Source organism: Impatiens glandulifera, chromosome 6, assembly GCF_907164915.1.
Source record: "Impatiens glandulifera chromosome 6, dImpGla2.1, whole genome shotgun sequence".
NCBI lineage: Eukaryota > Viridiplantae > Streptophyta > Magnoliopsida > Ericales > Balsaminaceae > Impatiens > Impatiens glandulifera.
In genome coordinates, this window is record NC_061867.1 from 28,770,344 (window position 1) to 28,792,187 (window position 21,844).

Consider the following 21,844-nt stretch of genomic DNA (forward strand, 5'->3'; position numbering starts at 1 on the left):
TAAGAACAAAGAATGAGAAGATGACAGAATGTAAATGACACAGTAGTTTGTTTATGGATATTCGGAGCAAACTCTCCTACATCACCCCTTTTTCCAACCACCGGAAGGATTCACTATAAGTTTCTTAGAATCAAATACAGTCGCACGATTAGTTCACCGTTGAACAAAACAGACTCTGTTCAACTTACAATATGATGAAGTATATCACTCAGCTAAAACTATGCTTTGATTCTAACTCTCTCTTGATAAACACACAATATAGCAAGAAAGCAGCTCTTTCGTATATCAGTTTGCGTATGATTCTCTAAGTATTGATAGATTGATTAATTTGTAATTCCTGTCATTCTTCCGTTGTCCTTGAAGATCTTTAAATAAGGAACAGATACCAATGGTCGAATCTTCCATAATGACACGTAGCGAGCTTCCATTGGAACGCCTCCATAGTACACAAAAGACTTTGAGCACCAGGATCGTGGCTGTACCAATATGGTAGTACGCTAAATATTCTTCTAGGATATTCCTGGAAGAAACAAGTAGTGGGAAGAATATTTGCTTACGTGGCAATAATCAATTGGTTGCAACTGGCTATCGTACTAATCTTCACTGGAAAGTAGAGCAGGAGTAGCGTACAGCTAGTTGATCGTGGGTAGACGTGTGATAGCTTCAAGCAACTGCTTAAGCATGGCATTAGATGTATTTCACTTAAACGACCTCGTCTAATGAAATTAGACGCCCACGTCTAATAGCAGGACCCATTAGACCACCTAGTCTAATGGCATTAGACAACACGTTTAATTATGCTTCCCTTCAGACTAATCTGAGGGAGTTAGACTTCACGTCTAACTCTCATACATTAGACTACACGTCTAACTACACATCCCTTCAGACTAATCTGAAGGAGTTAGACTGCACGTCTAACTGCGTATCCGTTAGACTGCACGTCTAACTGCGTATCCGTTAGACTGCACGTCTAACTGCGTATCCGTTAGACTGCACGTCTAACTGCGTATCCGTTAGACTGCACGTCTAACTGCGTATCCGTTAGACTGCACGTCTAACTGCGTATCCGTTAGACTGCACGTCTAACTGCGTATCCGTTAGACTGCACGTCTAACTGCGTATCCGTTAGACTGCACGTCTAACTGCGTATCCGTTAGACTGCACGTCTAACTGCGTATCCGTTAGACTGCACGTCTAACTGCGTATCCGTTAGACTGCACGTCTAACTGCGTATCCGTTAGACTGCACGTCTAACTGCGTATCCGTTAGACTGCACGTCTAACTGCGTATCCGTTAGACTGCACGTCTAACTGCGTATCCGTTAGACTGCACGTCTAACTGCGTATCCGTTAGACTGCACGTCTAACTGAGTATCCGTTATACTGCACGTCTAACTACGTATCCGTTAGACTGCACGTCTAACTACGTATCCGTTAGACTGCACGTCTAACTACGTATCCGTTAGACTGCACGTCTAACTACGTATCCGTTAGACTGCACGTCTAACTACGTATCCGTTAGACTGCACGTCTAACTACGTATCCTTTAGACTGCACGTCTAACTACATATCTGTTAGACTGCACGTCTAACTACGTATCTGTTAAACTACACGTCTAACTACGTATCTGTTAGACGGCACGTCTAACTACGTATCCGTTAGACTGCTCGTCTAACTACGTTTGTTAGACTGTACGTATAACTACGTCTATCTAATGCCCAATCAGTCTAATGAACCTCATTAAGACTTAGTCTAATATAACATGTTTTCGATACACCTGCACCAAAAAAGGGTTAGATGGCTTAAATTAAGTTTTATACACACTCATCATCAAAATTCCAATAGTCAAAATACTTTGATACTTAGTCAAAATAATTTGACCCAACAATTTCCGCCTTTTTGATGATGATGTTAAAACTTTGCATAGGTAACAAGATAAGCATCCATCATATAAAAGAAAGAGTTAAACTTGTTCACCCATCTTACAAAAACACTTTCCAAAGAATCCAATATTTAGAAATAGAATTCAAAGAACCAAGTTCATAAGCTAATAGTTTAAGAGAAATGAGATTATTGTTCTTCCCTTTTTATGAGTGGGTCGATTATGTAGTTGAATACTTCACTGCTCATCTCTTCACCAGTCAGCAGGTTGTGAAAAGGAGAGAGAGAACGTACACCACGGCCACTTCCACCACTTCGGCCACCACGATCACCTCCAGTACTTCGGCCACCACGATCGCCTCTAGTGCTTCTACCACTGCGATCACCGTTGCGACCTCCGCCTCTTTTGATTGGTCTGTCGCTATTATCATTGGTTGGCTTTCGTTTGAACTTGGTGCTTGTTGAAACACCACCACCTCTTCTTCCGTTATTGTCCTCACCTTGAGTGATAAGATTCTTCTCTTTCTCGGCAACAACCTTTGCATCTTCTTCTTCCAGAATCTTTCTTGCAAAAGAATAAGCCTGTTCTAACCTTTCAGCGTCAGCTCAGCTCATGTTACCTTGAACCTCAACCAACTGATCTTTAAGAAGACTCATCTCATCCATAACTTCATTATGCATTTCAATGTTGTTTTTTCTTTCGCAGTCAAACAACTCGGATTGCCGTTTGAAGAAACTCTTCTCAAATTTGGAGTAAGACTTGTTGACGATATGAACTTCATACATGTTCTTCTTCAATGTCTGCTCCATCTCATTATGGGTTTTAAGAAGATCTATAAATTCCTTCTTGCTTGCTGTCTGAGTCTTCATGATTTTCATTATATTTGATTCCATTACAGCCATATTCTTCTGAAGAGATGCGATCAATGTTGTCATGGACTTCATAATATTCGTACCGTCAGCAAATGATCCTTCGTTAGATGAAATCTATAGAGAATCTACTAGAGCGGTCAGAATAGGACTGATATGGGTATGAACTTGCATGGACTGTTCGGGTCCATCCTTCTCTGACTCACTTTCAGGTTTTTCTTCTTCTTCCAAAATTTCTTCACAAACCTTGTGAACTATATCGAACAAATTTCCTGAATCATGATAAGGGTTCAGAATATTATCATAAATATTTGCAGTAGTGATACCAGGAAATGGTAGAGGTTTGGAAGATCCATCATTTTTGGCTTGTTCCCCCTTAGATGAGGAACTCTTCTCTGATTCCTTGTCTTTTGAGGGTTCCCCCTCAGATCTGGCTTCATCAGGCTGACTAACTTCAGCCTCTTTCTTTGGAGATGCCTTTGCTTCAAGAATAGGGGACTCCAACAATTCCTCTTCCTGATTAATAACAGCTTGATCGGGTTCCTTAACGACTCCTTCTTCGATAGACGAGTTGGTTTGAACTGTTTCCACAGATTGCTCAATACGGGGTTGAGCCATTATAAATTTTTCCTCTGCTGAAAAACTTCTCATTTATATAAGAAAAATAGCAACTTGCTCATCTTCATCAACATTATGATCATCGATCAGATCCATAAGTTCATCTTCATCTGAAGAACTTCCAAAAGGACTGGCCCCTGAGCAATTTTCTCCATGAACGTACCGAGTAACAACAGAAATGTAATCCTCCATAATTTCGTCCAACCTTTTCAGAGCTTTTTCTTCTGCCTTAGCACTCTTCTCAAGAGGGTTGAAATTGGCTCTCCTAGCTTGCAGAATTGGGAGGAGAGCTCTTCCTCTCAGATTTGCTTCAGCTAGCTCTTTTCTCTTAAAAGCTTCGTAGACCTCAGATGTCTTGGCCCATTTCAAGACTCTCTTCTCATTGCTTACAAGCTTTAACCATTGATGGCTAATGCTTCTTCCCTTGATGACCTCATCGTACTTGATAGACATTCTATTCAAGACCCAAGTGTCAAAAATTTTGATCTTTTCAGCAACAATATTGTTGGCCTGATCCATCATAAGATTGACGATGCAGGTTTCCTCTAAGACATCCTCATTAGGATCGACTGCAATATCCTTCCCTTTTTCAATCACCTCAACAGGTTTTGGAATGGGCCTTGGTTCCCCAATCGTGATTCCAGCAGCTTGTCTTGCAGAACGCATGATTTCGTGGGCAGTAAGAGGTTTGACAAAGAGTCCCGGCATGGGTTCCGCTGGAACAAGCTTACCAGTCACTAATGACTCCGTTGGGACAGGATTGGGAACATGAGACATTTCGACTATCATAGAAATAGCATTTTCAGATACATCACCAGTAACAAGGGTGAGAACTGCACCTTGCTCTAGTTCCTGAGACATTGTAGCATCAGCAGCTACGATATCGGGTTGATGGACATGAGACGGAACCCTATCAAAATTTCCAGTGCTTGGACCAACTGGCTCAACAGTTGGCCCGGCAACAGATTTCCTCTACAAGAATAAAAATTGATACGTCTTGTTCCACCACATGAACATTAAATTTAGGCACTTCGACCTAAGATTGGGAAGGGATTGCCTTCGATGACGCTTTCACCGATTTAGATGCCCTGGGAACCTTTGATTTTTCTCCTCTTGAGACAGAGGACCTTGATGGCTTTCGTAACTGACTCACAAATGGAGACAGAGGAGACATGGGGATGGAAACAAGTTCGATTGGACCTTGCTTGACTCTAGAATCGACTATTCCAAAATCCTTCTTCGAAGAACTCTTAAGGCTGGTAGAACTAGCCTCAGATTCGTTGACATTTTTAAATCGTTTGGCTCCTGTAGACAAGACAGAAGCCTTTGAATGTCTAGAACGGGTAACAAACCTTCCTCCTGTCTGTTGGCTTAAAGTTCCCGAGAGCGATTCTTTGTTGTTCTTCATTTGTACGAGGGTGTTGGCGATGATGAAGACAATGAACACCCTGGTTGAGTTGATCGGCTCTAAATCCCCCATGGGGACCCCCAAATGTTCTAACAAACGACTTAGTTGAGAAGCAAAGTTTACACTTTCCTTGTTCTCCTGATTGATCGCAAAGCAAAGATTCTGGTACAGAGTTGAGGCTCAGTTGACCTAAATACCTTTTGAAATGGTCGTCATGTAGTCAAAACGATATTGACTTTATAAATGGAACGACCCTGTCTTCCCCTAGAGCGCTTTAGCCACCACATCATTTAGCAAAATAAATTGTGGTTTGAGAGCCTTCTTACTCCAGTTAAGTCGAATCTCCGAGCCATCAGTGGAGAAAACCGTATTCATCTCTTCCGTGACTTCCGATGGCAGATTCAAGTTGAATGTGTGCCCCTCCGACGGAAGTTCGAAGAACTCCGCATAAGAAGCTTCGTTGAAGAAGATTCTGGTGTGAATGTTGCAACAATAGAGTCGACGACCATCGTCGCCGATTTGAAAAACTCTCTTACTTCATTTTCATGGAATATGAACGGCCCGCCAAGATACTTTCCGAGACCGGAATATTCAATGGTTCTGAACATCTTGACCACATCTTGTTGATCGAACGTGTAGACGAAGGGAAAATCAACCTGAAGAGTACAATGACCAAGTGTGATTCTCTTGTTTCCCATTTTTCGACAGAATACGAACAGACACAAGATAAACAAGGGTTTCTGAGAGAGAAAATCAAAGAAATCTAGGGTTCTTAGAAAACTTGAGTGAGAAAAAGCTTTCAATCTCATGCAAAGTGTCCTTATATAGACTCCCAAGTGTCGCGTAGTATAACCGTCATATTTCCTAGGGGTATGGCCCATCAATTAATATTTGACGTCCTTTCCAAGTACTCATCAATATTTTGAGGGTATATTAGTCATTTTCTCTTAACTTGAAAGACATGTATCATCATGTTATTCAGAGATGACTATGTTTTCGTTTGAGCGGGAAAATTAGATATCGCCTCACGTGGGACAGCTATCCTTGATCGGTCTAATACACACGTAGTTAGACGTTTTTCTTATTTACACAAACCTATGAAATCTAAACGTCTATTAGACGCATGGGTCTATTAGACACAAGCGTCTAATCATGTGTCTTATAAACGTCTAACGTCTATTAGACGTCGACGTTTAATTACGCAATAACATCACGTATTAAACGTGTGTTTGGTTAGACGTGAGCATCCACTTGCTCTTGTCGTAAAAATGTCTAACGTCTATTAGACGTATACGTCTAATCGCGTAGGTTTTTAATTAATACACGCAGACTTAGATGCATAGAGTGTGAGCAAAAATACGTCTAAGAACACGGTTTTTCCTTTAGACGACCTCGTCTAATATACCGATTAAGGCCTTTCGTCTGAGTGTATCTTTATTTTCAAAATAAATTTTCCCTCTCATTTTGTGCATGTACAAAATGAACAAACAAATGTTTTGAGGTCCTTAGGACCAAAAATATTTTTAACACATAAAAACACTTAGTCCTCTAGAATGGCAAAGGTCATTGTTGATCTTCTAAACTGTATACTCAGAAGAGTATTCTCCATGCTTCCTTCTTGCAACTCTCCTACATCACCTACACAAGAAACTATTTACAAACTTTGGTACCCATATTCAATTGGGTCCTCGATCAATTAGTCCCTTAGGAATCCATATTTAAGATATTCTAATGGATTTCTCATTTTGTGTTGTGATTAAGCGTATGATTTTGACTTAGCAGACGCCTTCGTGCTAGCCACTGATCCCTTAGCCTTTGAATATGATTTTCTTTTAAAATTCCTTGACTTTGAGTCAGGTTTTAGATTGACAGATTTGCTAGCTGCTTCTAACTTATTTTTCAACCAGCTAACAGTCGGCGGAACATAAGTTATTTCATTCTTCAAAACTACTTCTTCATGAATGGGATAAGATTCAATATCAGTTAAACTCCCTTTAACAATGCTTATTGGCTTAAGCTTGTTGGTAGTTGAGTTTAACTTTTTGCAGGACCGATTTCGGTCATTGCCATCAAATCATAAACCAGATCTAGATCCAGCAGGTTTCAACAGACTAATCTGATGTTTGACCGCTTCTCCAGACCTTGTCCAAGCACTAACAACATAGTTTAGCCTTTTGTTTTCAGTAGAAAGAGTTTGAATCTGTTCCTTGAGCATCTCATTCTCAGATGAGATCTCTACTACTTTCTTTTCAAAAATATTTGATTCTTGAGTTTGAGATAAAACCGGTTGAAACTCTTTGGATAATGATTTTGTTTCATTTAGGGATTCTGCTAGCTTTCTGTACTCTATGACCATATCATCTAGTGCAGCTACCAGTTATTCCCTTAAAAACTTTTCAGAAGAAAAATCAAATACCTCATTTTCCTAAGTTTTTCTTCTTCTCTTGCCATGAAGCAAGCCACCTCGTCTTCATCACTGTCGATGGATGAGAAATAAGAATCACGGTGGTTTCGTCTGTTCTTCCTGTCACCTACCATAAGAGCCTTCAACTCCTTTTCATTGTCATTTTTCTTCTCTTCACGCTTCGGCTTCCGACATTTCGAATGGTAATGACCTAGAATGCCACAGTTATAACATTTAACATTAGCTTTGGATTTCTTATTATCATTAGTATTTGAAGAGCTTGAGTTAGAGTTGATCTTCTTCAAGAAGTCCCCAAACTTCTTCACGAAGAGAGACATGGCATTGTTGCTGAACTGTTGAGCTGTTGTCTGCACGTCAGGAGCGGAAGGGGGCTCTTCAGAAGTCACCAACGCTTTGGCAATGATAATGGATGTGGATTGATCTTCTTCAATCCTAGAGTTCAGCTCGAACTAATAGGCCTTGAGATCAGCGAACAAATCAAAGAGTAAGATCTTGTTGAGGTCTTTGGATTCCCTCATAGCCATCGTCTTTATGTCCCATTCTCTCGGAAGAGCACACATGACCTTAATATCAAGCTCCCTGTTGCTATAGGTCTTGCCAAGGATAGATAGAGTGTAGACAATCTAGCTAAATCTTGTGTCAAACTCGTTCATCGTTTCTCCGGAACGCATCTTGAAGCTGTCGAACTGTTGAGTGTCAACCATGATCTTGTTCTCCTTGGTTTGCTCATTTCCCTCACACAATTGAGTGAGTCTGTCCCAGATCTCCTTAGAAGTATCACACTCGATGATATAGTTAAACATGTTGTCATCAAGAGATCTGTACAGAACATCTAAAGTCATGTTGTTGAGGTTGTTCTTCCTCTTGTCTTCATTGGTCCATTCAGATTCATCCTTATCGATCTTGATAGGACCATATGTGATGACACTCCACATGTCGTCATGAAGAGAAGAGAGATGAGCATGAACTCTCTTCTTCCACACGATATAGTTTTCTCTAGAGAAAGTGGGGATTGCGGTAGCACTGACATCTTTGGTTATGGTCAACATTCTTAGTGAAGGCTTGAAAATAGAAACAGAGCTCTGATACCAATTGATAGGATCGCCGTAATCAATAAAGATGGGGGTTTGTCTATTGATAACGACTTCGGGAAAACGGTTTGATAGAAATCTTGTTAAGGATTTAAATCACTTTCTATTCTACACAAACCCTTACAAACTCTTGAATGATTCAAGTGCGGAAACATTTTCTCAGGTTTTAAGCTAAGAACAAAGAATGAGAAGATGACAGAATGTAAATAACACAGCGGTTTATTTATGGATGTTCGGAGCAAACTCTCCTACGTCGCCCCTTCTTCCAACCACCGGAAGGATTCACTATAAGTTTCTTATAATCAAATAAAGTCGCACGATTAGCTCACTATTGAACATAACAGACTTTGTTCAACTTACAATATGATAAAGTATATCACTCATCTAAAACAATGCTTTGATTCTAACTCTCTCTTGATAAACACACAGTATAGCAAGAAAACAGCTCTTTCGTATATCAGTTTGCGTATGATTCTCTGAGTGTTGATAGATTGATTAATCTGCAATTCCTGTCGTTCTTCTGTTCTCCTTGAAGATCTTTAAATAAGGAACAGGTACCAATGGTCGAATCTTCCATAATGACACGTGGCGAGCTTCCTTTGGAACGTCTCCATAGTACACAGGAGACTTTGAGCAACAGGATCGTGGTTGTACCAATCTGGTAGTGCACCAAATATTCTTCTAGGATATTCCTGCAAGAAACAAGTAGTGGGAAGAATATTTGCTTACGTGGCATTAATCAATTGGTTGCAACTGGCTTTTGTACTAATCTTCACTGTAAAGTGGAGCAGGAGTAGCGTACAGCTAGTTGATCGTGGGTAGACGTGTGATAGATTTAAGCAACTGCTTAAGCATGGCATTAGATGTATTTCACTTAAACAACCTCGTCTAATGAAATTAGACGCCCACGTCTAATAGCAGGATTCATTAGACCACCTTTGCTAATGGGATTAGACGACACGTATAATTATGGTTCCCTTCAGACTAATCTGAAGGTGTTAGACTTCATGTCTAACTCTCATACGTTAGACTACACGTCTAACTACACATCCCTTCAGACTAATCTGAAGGAGTTAGACTACACGTCTAACTTTCATACGTTAGATTGCACGTCTAACTACGCATTTGTTAGACTACACGTCTAACTACGTATCTGATAGATTGTACGTCTAACTACGTATCCGTTAGACTGTAAGTCTAACTACGTATCCGTTAGACTATACGTCTAACTACGTATCCGTTAGACTGCACGTCTAATTACGTATCCGTTAGACTGCACGTCTAACTACGTATCTGTTAGAGTGCACGTCTAACTACGTATCCGTTAGACTGTACGTCTAACTACGTATCCGTTAGACTGCACGTCTAACTACGAATCTGTTAGATTACACGTCTAACTACATATCTGTTAGACTGGACGTCTAACTACGTATCTGTTAGACTACACGTCTAATTACGTATCTGTTAGACTACACGTCTAACTACGTATCCGTTAGATTGCACGTCTAACTACGTATTCGTTAGACTGCTCGTCTAACTACGTCTGTTAGACTACACGTCTAACTAAGTTTGTTAGACTGCACGTCTAACTACGTCTATCTAATGCCCAATCAGTCTAATGAACCTTATTAAGACTTAGTCTAATATAACCTGTTTTCGATACACCAGCACCAAAAATGATTAGACGGCTTAAATTAAGTTTTATACACACTCATCATCAAAATTCAAATAGTCAAAATACTTTAATACTTAGTCAAAATAATTTGACCCAACAATTTCCCCATTTTTGATGATAATGTTAAAACTTTGCATAGGTAACAAGATAAGCATCCATCATATAAAAGAAAGAGTTAAACTTGTTTACCCATTTTACAAAAACACTTTCCAAAGAATCCAATATTCAGAAATAGAATTCAAAGAACCAAGTTCATAAGCTAATAGTTTAAGAGAAAGGAGATTATTGTTCTTCCCTTTTTATGAGTGGGTCGATTGGGTAGTTGAATCCTTCACCGCTCATCTCTTCACCAGTCAGTAGGTTGTGAAAAGGAGGGAGAGAACGTCCACCACGGCCACTTCCACCACTTCGGTCACCACGATCACCTCTAGTACTTCGGCCACCACGATCGCCTCTAGTGCTTCTACCACCGCGATCACCGCTGCGACTTCCACCTCTTTTGATTGGTCTATCGCTATTATCATCGGTTGGCTTTCGTTTGAACCTGTTGCCTGTTGAAACACCACCACCTCTTCTTCCGCTATTGTTCTCACCTTGAGTGATAAGATTATTCTATTTCTCGGTAACAGCCTTTGCATCTTCTTCTTCCAGAAACTTTCTTTCAAAAGAATCAGCCTGTTCTAACCTTTCAGCGTCAGCTCAGCTCATGCTACCTTGAACCTCAACCAACTGATCTCGAAGAAGACTCATCCCATCCATAACTTCATTATGCATTTCAATGTTGTTTTCTCTTTCGCAGTCAAACAACTCGGATTTTTGTTTGAAGAAATTCTTCTCAAATTTAGAGTAAGACTTGTGGACGATAAGAACTTCATACGTGTTCTTCTTCAATGTCTGCTCCATCTCATTATGGGATTTATTTAGATCTACAAATTCCTTCTTGCTTGCTGTCTGAGTCTTCATGATTTTCATCATATTTGATTCTATTACAACCATATTCTTCTGAAGAGTTGCCATCAATGCTGTTATGGACTTCATAAGCTTCATACCGTCAGCTGATGATCCTTCGTTAGATGAAATCTCTTGAGAATCTACTAGAGCGGTCAGAATAGGACTGATGTGGGCATGAACTTGCATGGACTGTTCGGGTACATCCTTCTATGACTCACTTTCAGATTTTTCTTCTTCTTCTTCCAAAACTTCTTCACAAACCTTATGAACTATATCGAACAAATTTCCTGAATCATGATAAGGGTTGAGAATATTATCATGAATATTTGCAGCAGTGATACCAGGAAATGGTAGAGGTTTGGAAGATCTATCATTTTTGGCGTGTTCCCCCTCAAATGAGGAACTCTTCTCTGATTCCTTGTCTTTTGAGGGTTCCCTTTCAGATCTGGCTTCTTCAGGCTGACTAACTTCAGCCTCTTTCTCTGGAGATGCCTCTGTTTCAAGAACAGGAGACTCCAACACTTCCTCTTCCTGATTAATAACAGCTTGATCGGGTTCCTTAACGACTTCTTCTTCGATAGACGGGTTGGTTTGAACTGTTTCCACAGATAGCTCAATACGGGGTTGACCCATTAGACATTTTTACTCTTCTGAAAAACTTCTCATTTCTATAAGAAGAGCAGCAACTTGCTCATCTTCATCAACATTATGATCATCGGTCAGATCCATAAGTTTATCTTCATCTGAAGAACTTCCAAATGGACTGGCCCCTTAGCAATTTTCTCCATGAATGTACTGGGTAACAACAGAAATGTAATCCTCCATAATTTCGTCCAACCTTTTCAGAGCTTTTTCTTCTGCCTTAGCACTCTTCTCAAGAGGGTTGAAATTGGCTCTTTTAGCTTGCAGAATCGGGAAGTGAGCTCTTCCTCTCAGATTTGCTTCAACTAGCTCTTTTCTCTTAAGAGCTTCATAGACCTCAGAAGTCTTGGCCCATTTCAAGACTCTCTTCTCATTGCTTATAAGCTTTAACCATTGATTACTAATGCTTCTTCCCTTGATGACCTCATCGTACTTGACAGACATTCTATTCAAGACCCAAGTGTCAAAAATTTCGATCTTTTCAGCAGCAATATTGTTGTCCTGATCCATCATAAGATTGACGATGCAGGTTTCTTCTGAGACATCCTCATTATGATCGACAGCAATATCCTTCCCTTTTCCAATCACCTCAACAGGTTTTGGAATGGGCCTTGATTCCCCAATCGTGATTCCAGCAACTTGTCTTGCGGAACGCATGATTTCGTGGAAAGTAAGAGGTTTGACAAAGAGTCCCGGCGTGGGTCCGACTGGAACAAGCTTACCAGTCACTAATGACTCTATTGGGACAGGATTGGGAACATGATGCATTTCAACTATCATAGAAATAGCCTTTTCAGATACCTCACCAGCAACAAGGGTGAGAACTGCACCTTGCTCTAGTTCCTAAGACATTGTAGCATCAACATCTACGATATCGGGTTGACGGACATGAGACGGAACCCTATCAAAATTTTCAGTGTTTGGACCAACTAGCTCAACAGTTGGCCCGGCAGTAGATTCCTCTACAGGAATAAAAATAGATACGTCTTTTTCCACCACAAGAAAATTAAATTTAGGCATTTCGGACTGAGATTGGGAAGGGGTTACCTTCGATGATGCTTTCACCGATTTAGATGCCTTGGGCGCCTTTGATTTTTCTCCTTTGAGACAGAGGACCTTGATGGCTTTCGCAACTGACTCACAACTAGAGATAGGGGAGACATGGTGATGGCAACAAGTTTGACTGGACCTTGCCTGACTCTGGAATCGACTATTCCAGAATCCTTCTTCGAAGAACTCTTAAGGCTGGTAGAACTAGCCTCAGATTCGTTGACATTTTTAGATCGTTTGACTCCTGTAGACAGGATAGAAGCCGTTGGATGTCTAGAACGGGTAACAAACCTTCCTCATGTATGTTGGCTTGATGCTCCCGAGAGCGATTCTTTGTTGTTCTTCATTCGTACGAGGGTGTTAGCGACGATGAAGACATTGAAGACCCTAGTTGAGTTGATCGGCTCCGAATCTCCCATGAGTACCCCCCAAATGTTCTAACAAACGACTTAGTTGAGCAGCAAATTTTACACTTTCCTTGTTCTCCTGATTGAATGCAAAGCAAAGATTCTAGTATAGAGTTGAGGCTTAATTGACCTAAATACCTTTTGAAATGGCCGTCATGTAGTCAAAACGATCTTGACTATATAAATGGAACGACCCCGCCTTCCCCTGGAGTGCTTTAGCCACCACATCATTTAGCAAAATAAATTGTGGTTTGAGAGCCTTCTTACTCCAGTTAAGTCGAATCTCCGAGCCATCGGCGGAGAAAATCGTCTTCTTCTCTGCTGTGACTTCCGATGGAATATTTAAGTTGAATGTGTGCCCCTCCGAAGAAAGTTCGAAGAACTCCGCATAAGAAGCTTCGTTGAAGAAGAGTATTCCCCATGATTCCTTCCTGCAACTCTCCTACATCACCTACACAAGAAACTATTTACAAACTTTGGTACCCACATTCAATTGGGTCCTCGATCAATTAGTCCATTAGGAATCCATATTTGAGATATTCTAATGAATTTCTCATTTTGTGTTGTGATTAAGAGTAAGATTTTGACTTAGCAGACGCCACTACAACAAAAAAGACCAATGGCGACGCTTAAAAAGATCTCTGCCAACCCTTAAAAGCGTCGCTAAAAATATTACCGACACTTATTCTTGCGTCGCCAAAAGCAGGGTGGGCGCAAGTTTTAACAACGCTTATCTAAGCGTCGGTATTAAAATTTTAAGCGTTGCCAAAGAGAGAATATTTAACGACGCTTATTTAAGCGTTGGTAACAGTAATTAAACGTCGCCAAAAGTCTAATTTATTTTTAACCTATTATTTTAACAATTCTTTTAAAATTTTATTTATTTTTATTTATAATTCTACATTTTTTAAGATGTTTTTATTTAATTTTTGTTATAAATTAAATAATTAAAGAAAAACATCAATACAATTTTCAAAGTAATAAAAAAACTTTAATAATTAAATAAAAAGAACATTAATTAATTAACTTACATTTAATGTTAAATTTATTTAAATAAAATACATTAAATTTCAAATAAATAGTTCCTGAAAATAACTTAACTACTTTCAGTCACACTTCATTGATATCCTTTGGCGATCTCAAATCCTTTGGCTGACTTCATTGATATCCTTTGGCTATCAGTGTTGGTATAATTCCCTTAACTTGCTTATCAACTTCTATTAATGAAGTTGTGAAAACATATTAGACAAAATTACTCAATACCATTAATGCTAAAGATAACTGTAAGTTTTTACCTCACTTTGCAGTCCGGCATTGTCACTAGTAAAACCTCTATTTCTTCACCCTAATTAAATATAAAATATAGAACATAAATTAGAAAGCAAAAGAATCAGACAATTGAAAACAAGAAAATAGTCATAGTTAATGTCAAGTTTGGTTCTCCTTTCGAATTTTATCACAAGTAACGAAATCATTTATTTTCAAAGAAAGTAAAAGGAGTATAACTAAGACATGCACTACAAACATGAAAGAAACATTTTCTCCTAGAACACATGATGAAGGCATGTAGAATAATAAATCAAAATAAATGAGGTTTACTAACCAGTCTTCTTAGAGAAGGTATAGCCTTTTTTGCTAACATAAGTACGAGGATTTGGCGCTAGATGGTTTCTTAAATACTCTGTTTGTCCCTGCAAAGATCGTACACAATCATACATTAGGGCCCATCATAATTCACTTCATTATCAACCAAACTATCAAAAAATTATCCTTCATATAACATCAAACAAACTCTAGATGTCTAATATAAAACCTAAAATAACTGACATTAAGAAAGTGTTTTTTCAAAATGGTAAAAATTGTCATCTTTGTTTGACTCCTAAAACAAAGTGAGAAAGTGAACTAACCTTTGTGATCACACAAAGGCCAACATTGCTTCCACTGCCCAAGTCATTGAATATACTATAGCAAATAGCCTCAATTACCAACTTGACCCCATCCTCCTTCTGAGGACCGAAGGCCATAATCAGGAACAATAATTCAAATGACTGTTTTTTTAATAAGTGATAACAGAATCTTACTTACAGTAAGACCTTCACCATATTTCATTCAAATATCGCCATAGCAGCAAGTGAACCAGAACTCATCGTGGCAAATGGAAGAGTATCGGTTGATCCATGAGGATAAATCTGCAAACCGATTATTGCATAAAAATAACATTTTCTTATATAGTTGATTATTTTTCTGTAGATATAACTCATAGTGTGTAAATGTGGACCAATAATGTCAACTCCACCAAGAACCAAAGCACCAAGAACCAAATCAGTAGACATGTCCTTGGTAACTAAATAATCATCAAATCTGAGTTTATAAACTATTCTAAACAAAAAACATTCAAATAACAAGATAATATTAATACCCAAAAAGACGAGTTTTCAACAATGTAAGAGCAGTCACCACTCTCGAATTACAACCAGTTTGGAATCGATGTAACTTCAACTGTGAACTAACCATATCTAAACAGACAATAGAAACGACAAAAGACGTTTAACATTTTGTAAATCGATGCTATCATAATAACATATAGAAAACTATAACATCACCTGTAATAGCCTCGGTATCAGCCGCAGTACCAGCTCCACAACAATAGATGTTAGGAGCCATGTAATGAATTTTCTCAAAATTTTTATCAGCCACAATTGGTCCTTCAGTAGCTCGGGTATCAGATCCAAAAAAACACCATCCTGTAAATCAATTCAGAAACAATAATTAATGCTTGTTCAATAGAGAGAAGTCAGAGAATCGTGAAGAAAAAAAGTTACCTAGAAGATTAAGCCAACAATGGTAGTTCCAGTCTTAAGGAAAGACAAAGATTTCAGTCTTTTCTTCAATAGAATTTCATTTCACCGACATAGGTCGAGATTAAATCCACCTTTAGGAGTAACATCAATAGTTGTTGACATCTTCGGTTCAAAAAACACCTAATTATCACAAATCATGAGAATAATTCATCATTTGATTTTAACCTATGGTATATACATTTCTAATTCATATAAGATCAAGAAATCGAGATCAGAAATAGATAAAGCTCGAATCGACTTAATAGAGATGATAATACATGAATAAATGCAGATCTATAGATAGATATTTTATGAAATGAAGGAGGAATACTTACAAATCACGAAATGGGAAGAACATAGAGTGATGAAGATATTTTATTCATACCAATGAAGAACAGTATTGCCCCAAACAATGCCAGACTCTAAACAAAAAAAATGACCATCAATTATGTTCCTTATCTTGAATCATAAAGAGAAAATGGACTGTTATTTGTACCTGTGTAAACTTAACAAAAAGTTGACCATATTCTTTTCTGTCATCATCGTAGTTGTAAAAGTTGTACAAGATTGGAGTGGCTATCAATTTGTGAAGAAGCTGAAACAGAACAAAACTGTGAGATGAATTCAATATCAAATTCTGATAAAAAAGAAAAAGATTATACCCACTAAAGACCAGCAAATAGGCTCTAATTGAACTCCCAAATATGAAAAGAAAGCTTCCCAATCCCTTCATAACAATTGAAGCTGCAATTAAATGTTTGATCTGTCAAAGAAAAGAACAATCATATCAGAAAACAATTACGTTTTTTTTCAAAACCATCTTATAGCAGACTAACTAGTTGATTATTACTTCAACATCTGACACTTTCAAACCAGTATGATCAGTTGCATGCTTCAAGAAGATGTTGAACTTCGGTTTTAGGGTCTTAGCCGCTGGTCCACCATCAACCCCAAATTCACTGAACCCCTGAGAGCCAACATCAATGGTTTATTAGAAGATCTTATCATCATTATATTCTATTTGCTTAAAGGGAAAGATGAATACTAATATATTAACAAATATCAAAGGCTACCATTTTCCTTTTGTTGCCTTCAGAATCAATAACTTATAAAAACTTAGATAAGAAGATCTACAAAGCTGTGTTACAAATATACTAAAGAAGATAAGATAAACCTAGGTCGAGACCTTCATAGCCATAAAATTTGAGAAATTACAGTCAATGTTCTGTTAAAGATACTTAACAAAACCACAATCATATATACACTATTTTATCACAAAAGAATACACCCTAGAGCGATCAATGGCCAGGAAAATCATCAAATGCGGTACTAAACCAACGAGATCTATTGATTAGAATTCGCATCATGATAAGCAGAAACTAGCTAAACATATTCTTGGAGAATGAAACAGAGTTCATTTGTATCTTCCAACAACAACAAACTAGGAAGCAATAAAACATAGCATGAGATGAAAGTACGGAATCGTGCTTAAACAGGAAGAGCGAAAGCATAAAATGATGGATCTGATTAAAGAATGCAAAGAAGCTAACTTACTCTTGGCAATCTGAGAGAATGAAGACGGAAAACGAAGAGAAGTCTGTTTACAGAAATCCGTAACTTAGAAGAATTTAGATCAAACTCTTACTCTTCTTTGAATCTCGATGCGTACATAAAGTTAAAGGAGAGATGGTGTCCGGGAAAGACGAAGCGGCGCGGATGGATGATGCAGCAAAATTAGAGAAACCTAGTGGAGAGAAAATATTAATTGATGTTCTAAACTTTTCAGTTTATTAGTGCCCAAATGAATAAATCCATTAAGAAGACACCATTAAAATAGCCCATATATCATTTGAAAAAAGCCCATACAAAATTCACAATACCATTAAATTAGCCCAATTATAAATTTATTAAATTTAACTTGAAATTATAAATAATTTATTTAATAAATAATTTTATTATATTATTTATTTAAGAATATTAATTCTATTTAATTAATTTAATATTAATAATGACTTTATATTTAATTAACTCAAAATATTAATAAATTTTAGGTTTGAGATAAAAATAAGTATATAATTTGATTTTAAAAAATAATAGTTTATATAATTACAAAATAAAGTTTAAAATAAAAATTATAAAATATTAAAACAAAATTTTATCTAATTATTTACTTATAAATTTTTTTAAGGAATAATAAAATAAGGGTTGTTAAAGATATTGAAAGGTTGGCAAAAACATTTTTTTGCGGACTTTTGCCAACGCTTAATATGGGTTGGCAATTATGTGTCACCCAAAGCCCATTTTGTTGTAGTGCGCCTTTGTTTTAGCCACTGATCCCTTAGCCTTTGAAGATGATTTTCTTTTAAAACTCTTTGACTTTGAGTCAGGTTTTAGATTGACAGACTTGCTAGCTGCTTTTAACTTATTTTTCAACCAGCGAACAGTCGGCGGAACATATGTTATTTCATTCTTTAAAGCTACTTCTTCATGAATGGGATCAGATTCAATATCAGTTAAACTCCCTTTAACAAAGCTTATTGGCTTAAGCTTGTTGGTAGTCGAGTTTAACTTTTTGTAGGACCGGTTTGGGTCATTGCCATCAAATCATAAACCAGATCTAGATCCAGCAGGTTTCAATAGACTAATCTGATATTTGACCGCTTCTCCAGACCTTGTCCAAGCACTAACAACATATTTTAGCCTTTTGTTTTCAGTAGAAAGAGTTTGAATCTGTTCCTTGAGCATCTCATTCTCAAATGAGATCTCTACTACTTTCTTTTCAAAAATATTTGATTCTTGAGTTTGAGATAAAACCGGTTGAAACTCTTTGGGTAAAAGAATTTGATTCATTTAGGGATTCTGCTAGCTTTCTGTACTCTATGACCATGTCATCTAGTGTAGCTACCAGTTGTTCCCTTGAAAACTTTTTAGAAGAAAAATCAAATACCTTAGTTTCCTGAGTTTCTTCTTCTTCTCTTGCCATGAAGCAAGCCACCTCGTCTTCATCACTGTCGCTGGATGAGAAATAAGAATCACGGTGGTTTCGTCTATTCTTCCCGTCACCTGCCATAAGAGCCTTCAACTCATTTTCATTGTCATTTTTCTTCTCTTCACGCTTCGGCTTCCGACATTTTGATTGGTAATGACCTAGAATTCCACAATTATAACATTTAACATTAGCTTTGAATTTCTTATTATCATTAGAATTTGAAGAGCATGAGTTAGAGTTGCTCTTTTTCATGAAGTCCCCAAACTTCTTCACGAAGAGAGACATAGCATCGTTGCTGAGCTGTTGAGCTGTTGTCTGCACGTCAGGAGCGGCAGGGGGCTCTTCAGAAGTCACCAATGCTTTGGCAATAATAATGGATGTGGATTGATCTTTTTCAATCCTAGATTTCAGCTCGAACTAATAGGCCTTGAGATCAGCGAACAAATCAAAGAGCGAGATCTTGTTGAGGTCTTTGGATTCCCTCATAGCCATCGTTTTTATGTCCCATTCCCTCGGAAGAGAAGGCATGACCTTAATAGCAATCTCCCTATTGCTATAGGGCTTTCCAAGGATAGATAGAGTGTAGACAATCTGGCTAAACCTTGTGTCGAACTCGTTCATCGTTTCTCCGGGACGCATCTTGAATCTGTCGAACTGTTGAGTGGCAACCATGATCTTGTTCTCCTTGGTTTGCTCATTTCCCTCACACAGTTGAGTGAGTCTGTCTCAGATCTCCTTAGAAGTATCACACTCGATGATGTAGTTAAACATGTTGTCATCAAGAGATCTATACAGAACATCTAAAGCTATGTTGTTGAGGTTGTTCTTCCTCTTGTCTTCATTGGTCCATTCGGATTTCTCCTTATCGATCTTGATAGGACCATCTGTGATGACACTCCACATGTCGTCATGAAGAGAAGAGAGATGAGCATGAACTCTCTTCTTCCACACGATATAGTTTTCTCTAGAGAAAGTGGGGATTGTGGTTGCACTGGCATCTTTGGTTATGGTCGACATTCTTAGTGAAGGCTTGAGAATAGAAACAGAGCTCTGATACCAATTGATAGGATCGGCGTAATCAATAGAGATGGGGTCTTGCTATTAATAACGACTTCGGGAAAACGATTTGATAGAAATCCTGTTAAGGATTTAAATCACTTTCTATTCTACACAAACCCTTACAAACTCTTGAACGATTTAAGTGCGGAAATGTTTGCTCAGGTTTGAAGCTAAGAACAAAGAATGAGAAGATGATAGAATGTATATGACACAACAGTTTGTTTATGGATGTTCGGAGCAAACTCTCCTACGTCACCCCTTCTTCCAACCACCGGAAGGATTCACTATAAGTTTCTTAGAATCAAATACAGTCGCACGATTAGCTCACTGTTGAACAGAACAGACTCTGTTCAACTTACAATATGATGAAGTATATCACTCAGCTAAAACAATGCTTTGATTCTAACTCTCTCTTGATAAACACACAGTATAGCAATAAAGCCGCTCTTTTGTATATCAGTTTGCGTATGATTCTCTGAGTATTGATAGATTGATTAATCTTCAATTCCTGTCGTTCTTCTGTTGTCCTTGAATATCTTTAAATAAGAAACAGGTACCAATGGTCGAATCTTCCATAATGACATGTGGCGAGCTTCCATTAGAACGTCTCTATAGTACACAGAAGACTTTGAGTACCAAGATCGTGGCTGTACCAATCTGGTAGTGCGCCAAATATTCTTCTAGGATATTCCTGCAAGAAACAAGTAGTGGGAAGAATATTTGCTTACGTGGCATTAATCAATTGGTTGCAACTGGCTGTCGTACTAATCTTCACTAGAAAGTGGAGCAGGAGTAGCGTATAGCTAGTTGATTGTGGGTAGATGTGTAATAGCTTCAAGCAACTGCTTAAGCATGGCATTAGATGTATTTCACTTAGACGACCTCGTCTAATGAAATTAGACGCCCACTTCTAATAGCAAGATTCATTAGACCACCTGGTCTAATGGGATTAGACGACGCGTCTAATTATGGTTCCCTTCAGATTAATCTGAAGGAGTTAGACTTCACGTCTAACTCTCATACATTAGACTACACGTCTAACTCTCATACATTAGACTACACGTCTAACTACACATCCCTTCAGACTAATCTGAAGCAGTTAGACTACACGTCTAACTTTCATACGTTAGACTGCACGTCTAACTACGCATTTATTAGACTACACGTCTAACTACGTATCTGATAAACTGTACGTCTAACTACGTATCTGTTAGACTGCACGTCTAACTACGTATCTGTTAAACTGCACGTCTAACTACGTATCCGATAGATTGCACGTCTAACTACGTATTCGTTAGACTGCACGTCTAACTACGTATCCGTTAGACTGCACGTCTAACTACGTATCCGTTATACTGTACGTCTAACTATGTATCCGTTAGACTGCACGTCTAACTACGTATCTGTTAGACTGCATGTCTAACTACGTATCTGTTAGACTGCACGTCTAACTACGTATCCGTTAGACTGGACGTCTCACTACGTATCCGTTAGACTGTACGTCTAACTACGTATCCGTTAGACTGCACGTCTAACGACGTATCCATTAGACTGCACGTCTAACTACGTATCCGTTAGACTGCACGTCTAACTACGTATCCGTTAGACTGCACGTCTGACTACGTATCAGTTAGACTGCACGTCTAACTACGTATCCGTTAGACTGTACGTCTAACTACGTATCTGTTAGAATGTACGTCTAACTACGAATCCGTTAGATTGCACGTCTAACTACGAATCCGTTGGATTGCATGTCTAATTACGTATCTGTTAGACTGCACGTCTAACTACGTATCCATTAGACTGTACGTCTAACTATGTATTTGTTAAACTATATGTCTAACTATGTATCCGTTAGACTACACATCTAACTACGTATTTGTTAGACTTCTCGTCTAACTACGTATCTGTTAGACTGCACGTCTAACTATGTTTATTA

General features: G+C 38.2%; 1 protein-coding gene and 1 pseudogene across 1 annotated transcript; both read right to left on the minus strand.

Moving 5' to 3' along the window:
• Positions 1 to 13,994: 13,994 nt before the first annotated feature.
• LOC124942333 lies at positions 13,995 to 17,599 on the minus strand (annotated as a pseudogene).
• LOC124943451 lies at positions 16,196 to 19,467 on the minus strand. Its single transcript, XM_047483953.1, has 5 exons — positions 19,378 to 19,467; positions 16,708 to 16,824; positions 16,531 to 16,620; positions 16,354 to 16,452; positions 16,196 to 16,279 (listed from the first exon to the last, which is right to left on the minus strand). Exons 1-5 carry the CDS (start codon positions 19,465 to 19,467, stop codon positions 16,196 to 16,198), a joined length of 480 nt encoding a protein of 159 aa, XP_047339909.1.
• Between the last annotated feature and the right edge of the window lie 2,377 nt (positions 19,468 to 21,844).

What these genes read in the sequence shown, in the direction of transcription:
- LOC124943451 (XM_047483953.1), bottom strand. Translation starts at nt 19,467, where the DNA reads ATGAACGAGTTCGACACAAGGTTTAGCCAGATTGTCTACACTCTATCT. An exon ending in ATAGGGAGATTGCTATTAAG is followed by an intron (nt 16,825 to 19,377) that starts GTCATGCCTTCT and finishes GTTGGCTCTCAG; the next exon opens with GGGTTCAGTGAATTTGGGGT. An exon ending in CAATTAGAGCCTATTTGCTG is followed by an intron (nt 16,453 to 16,530) that starts GTCTTTAGTGGG and finishes GTTCTGTTTCAG; the next exon opens with CTTCTTCACAAATTGATAGC.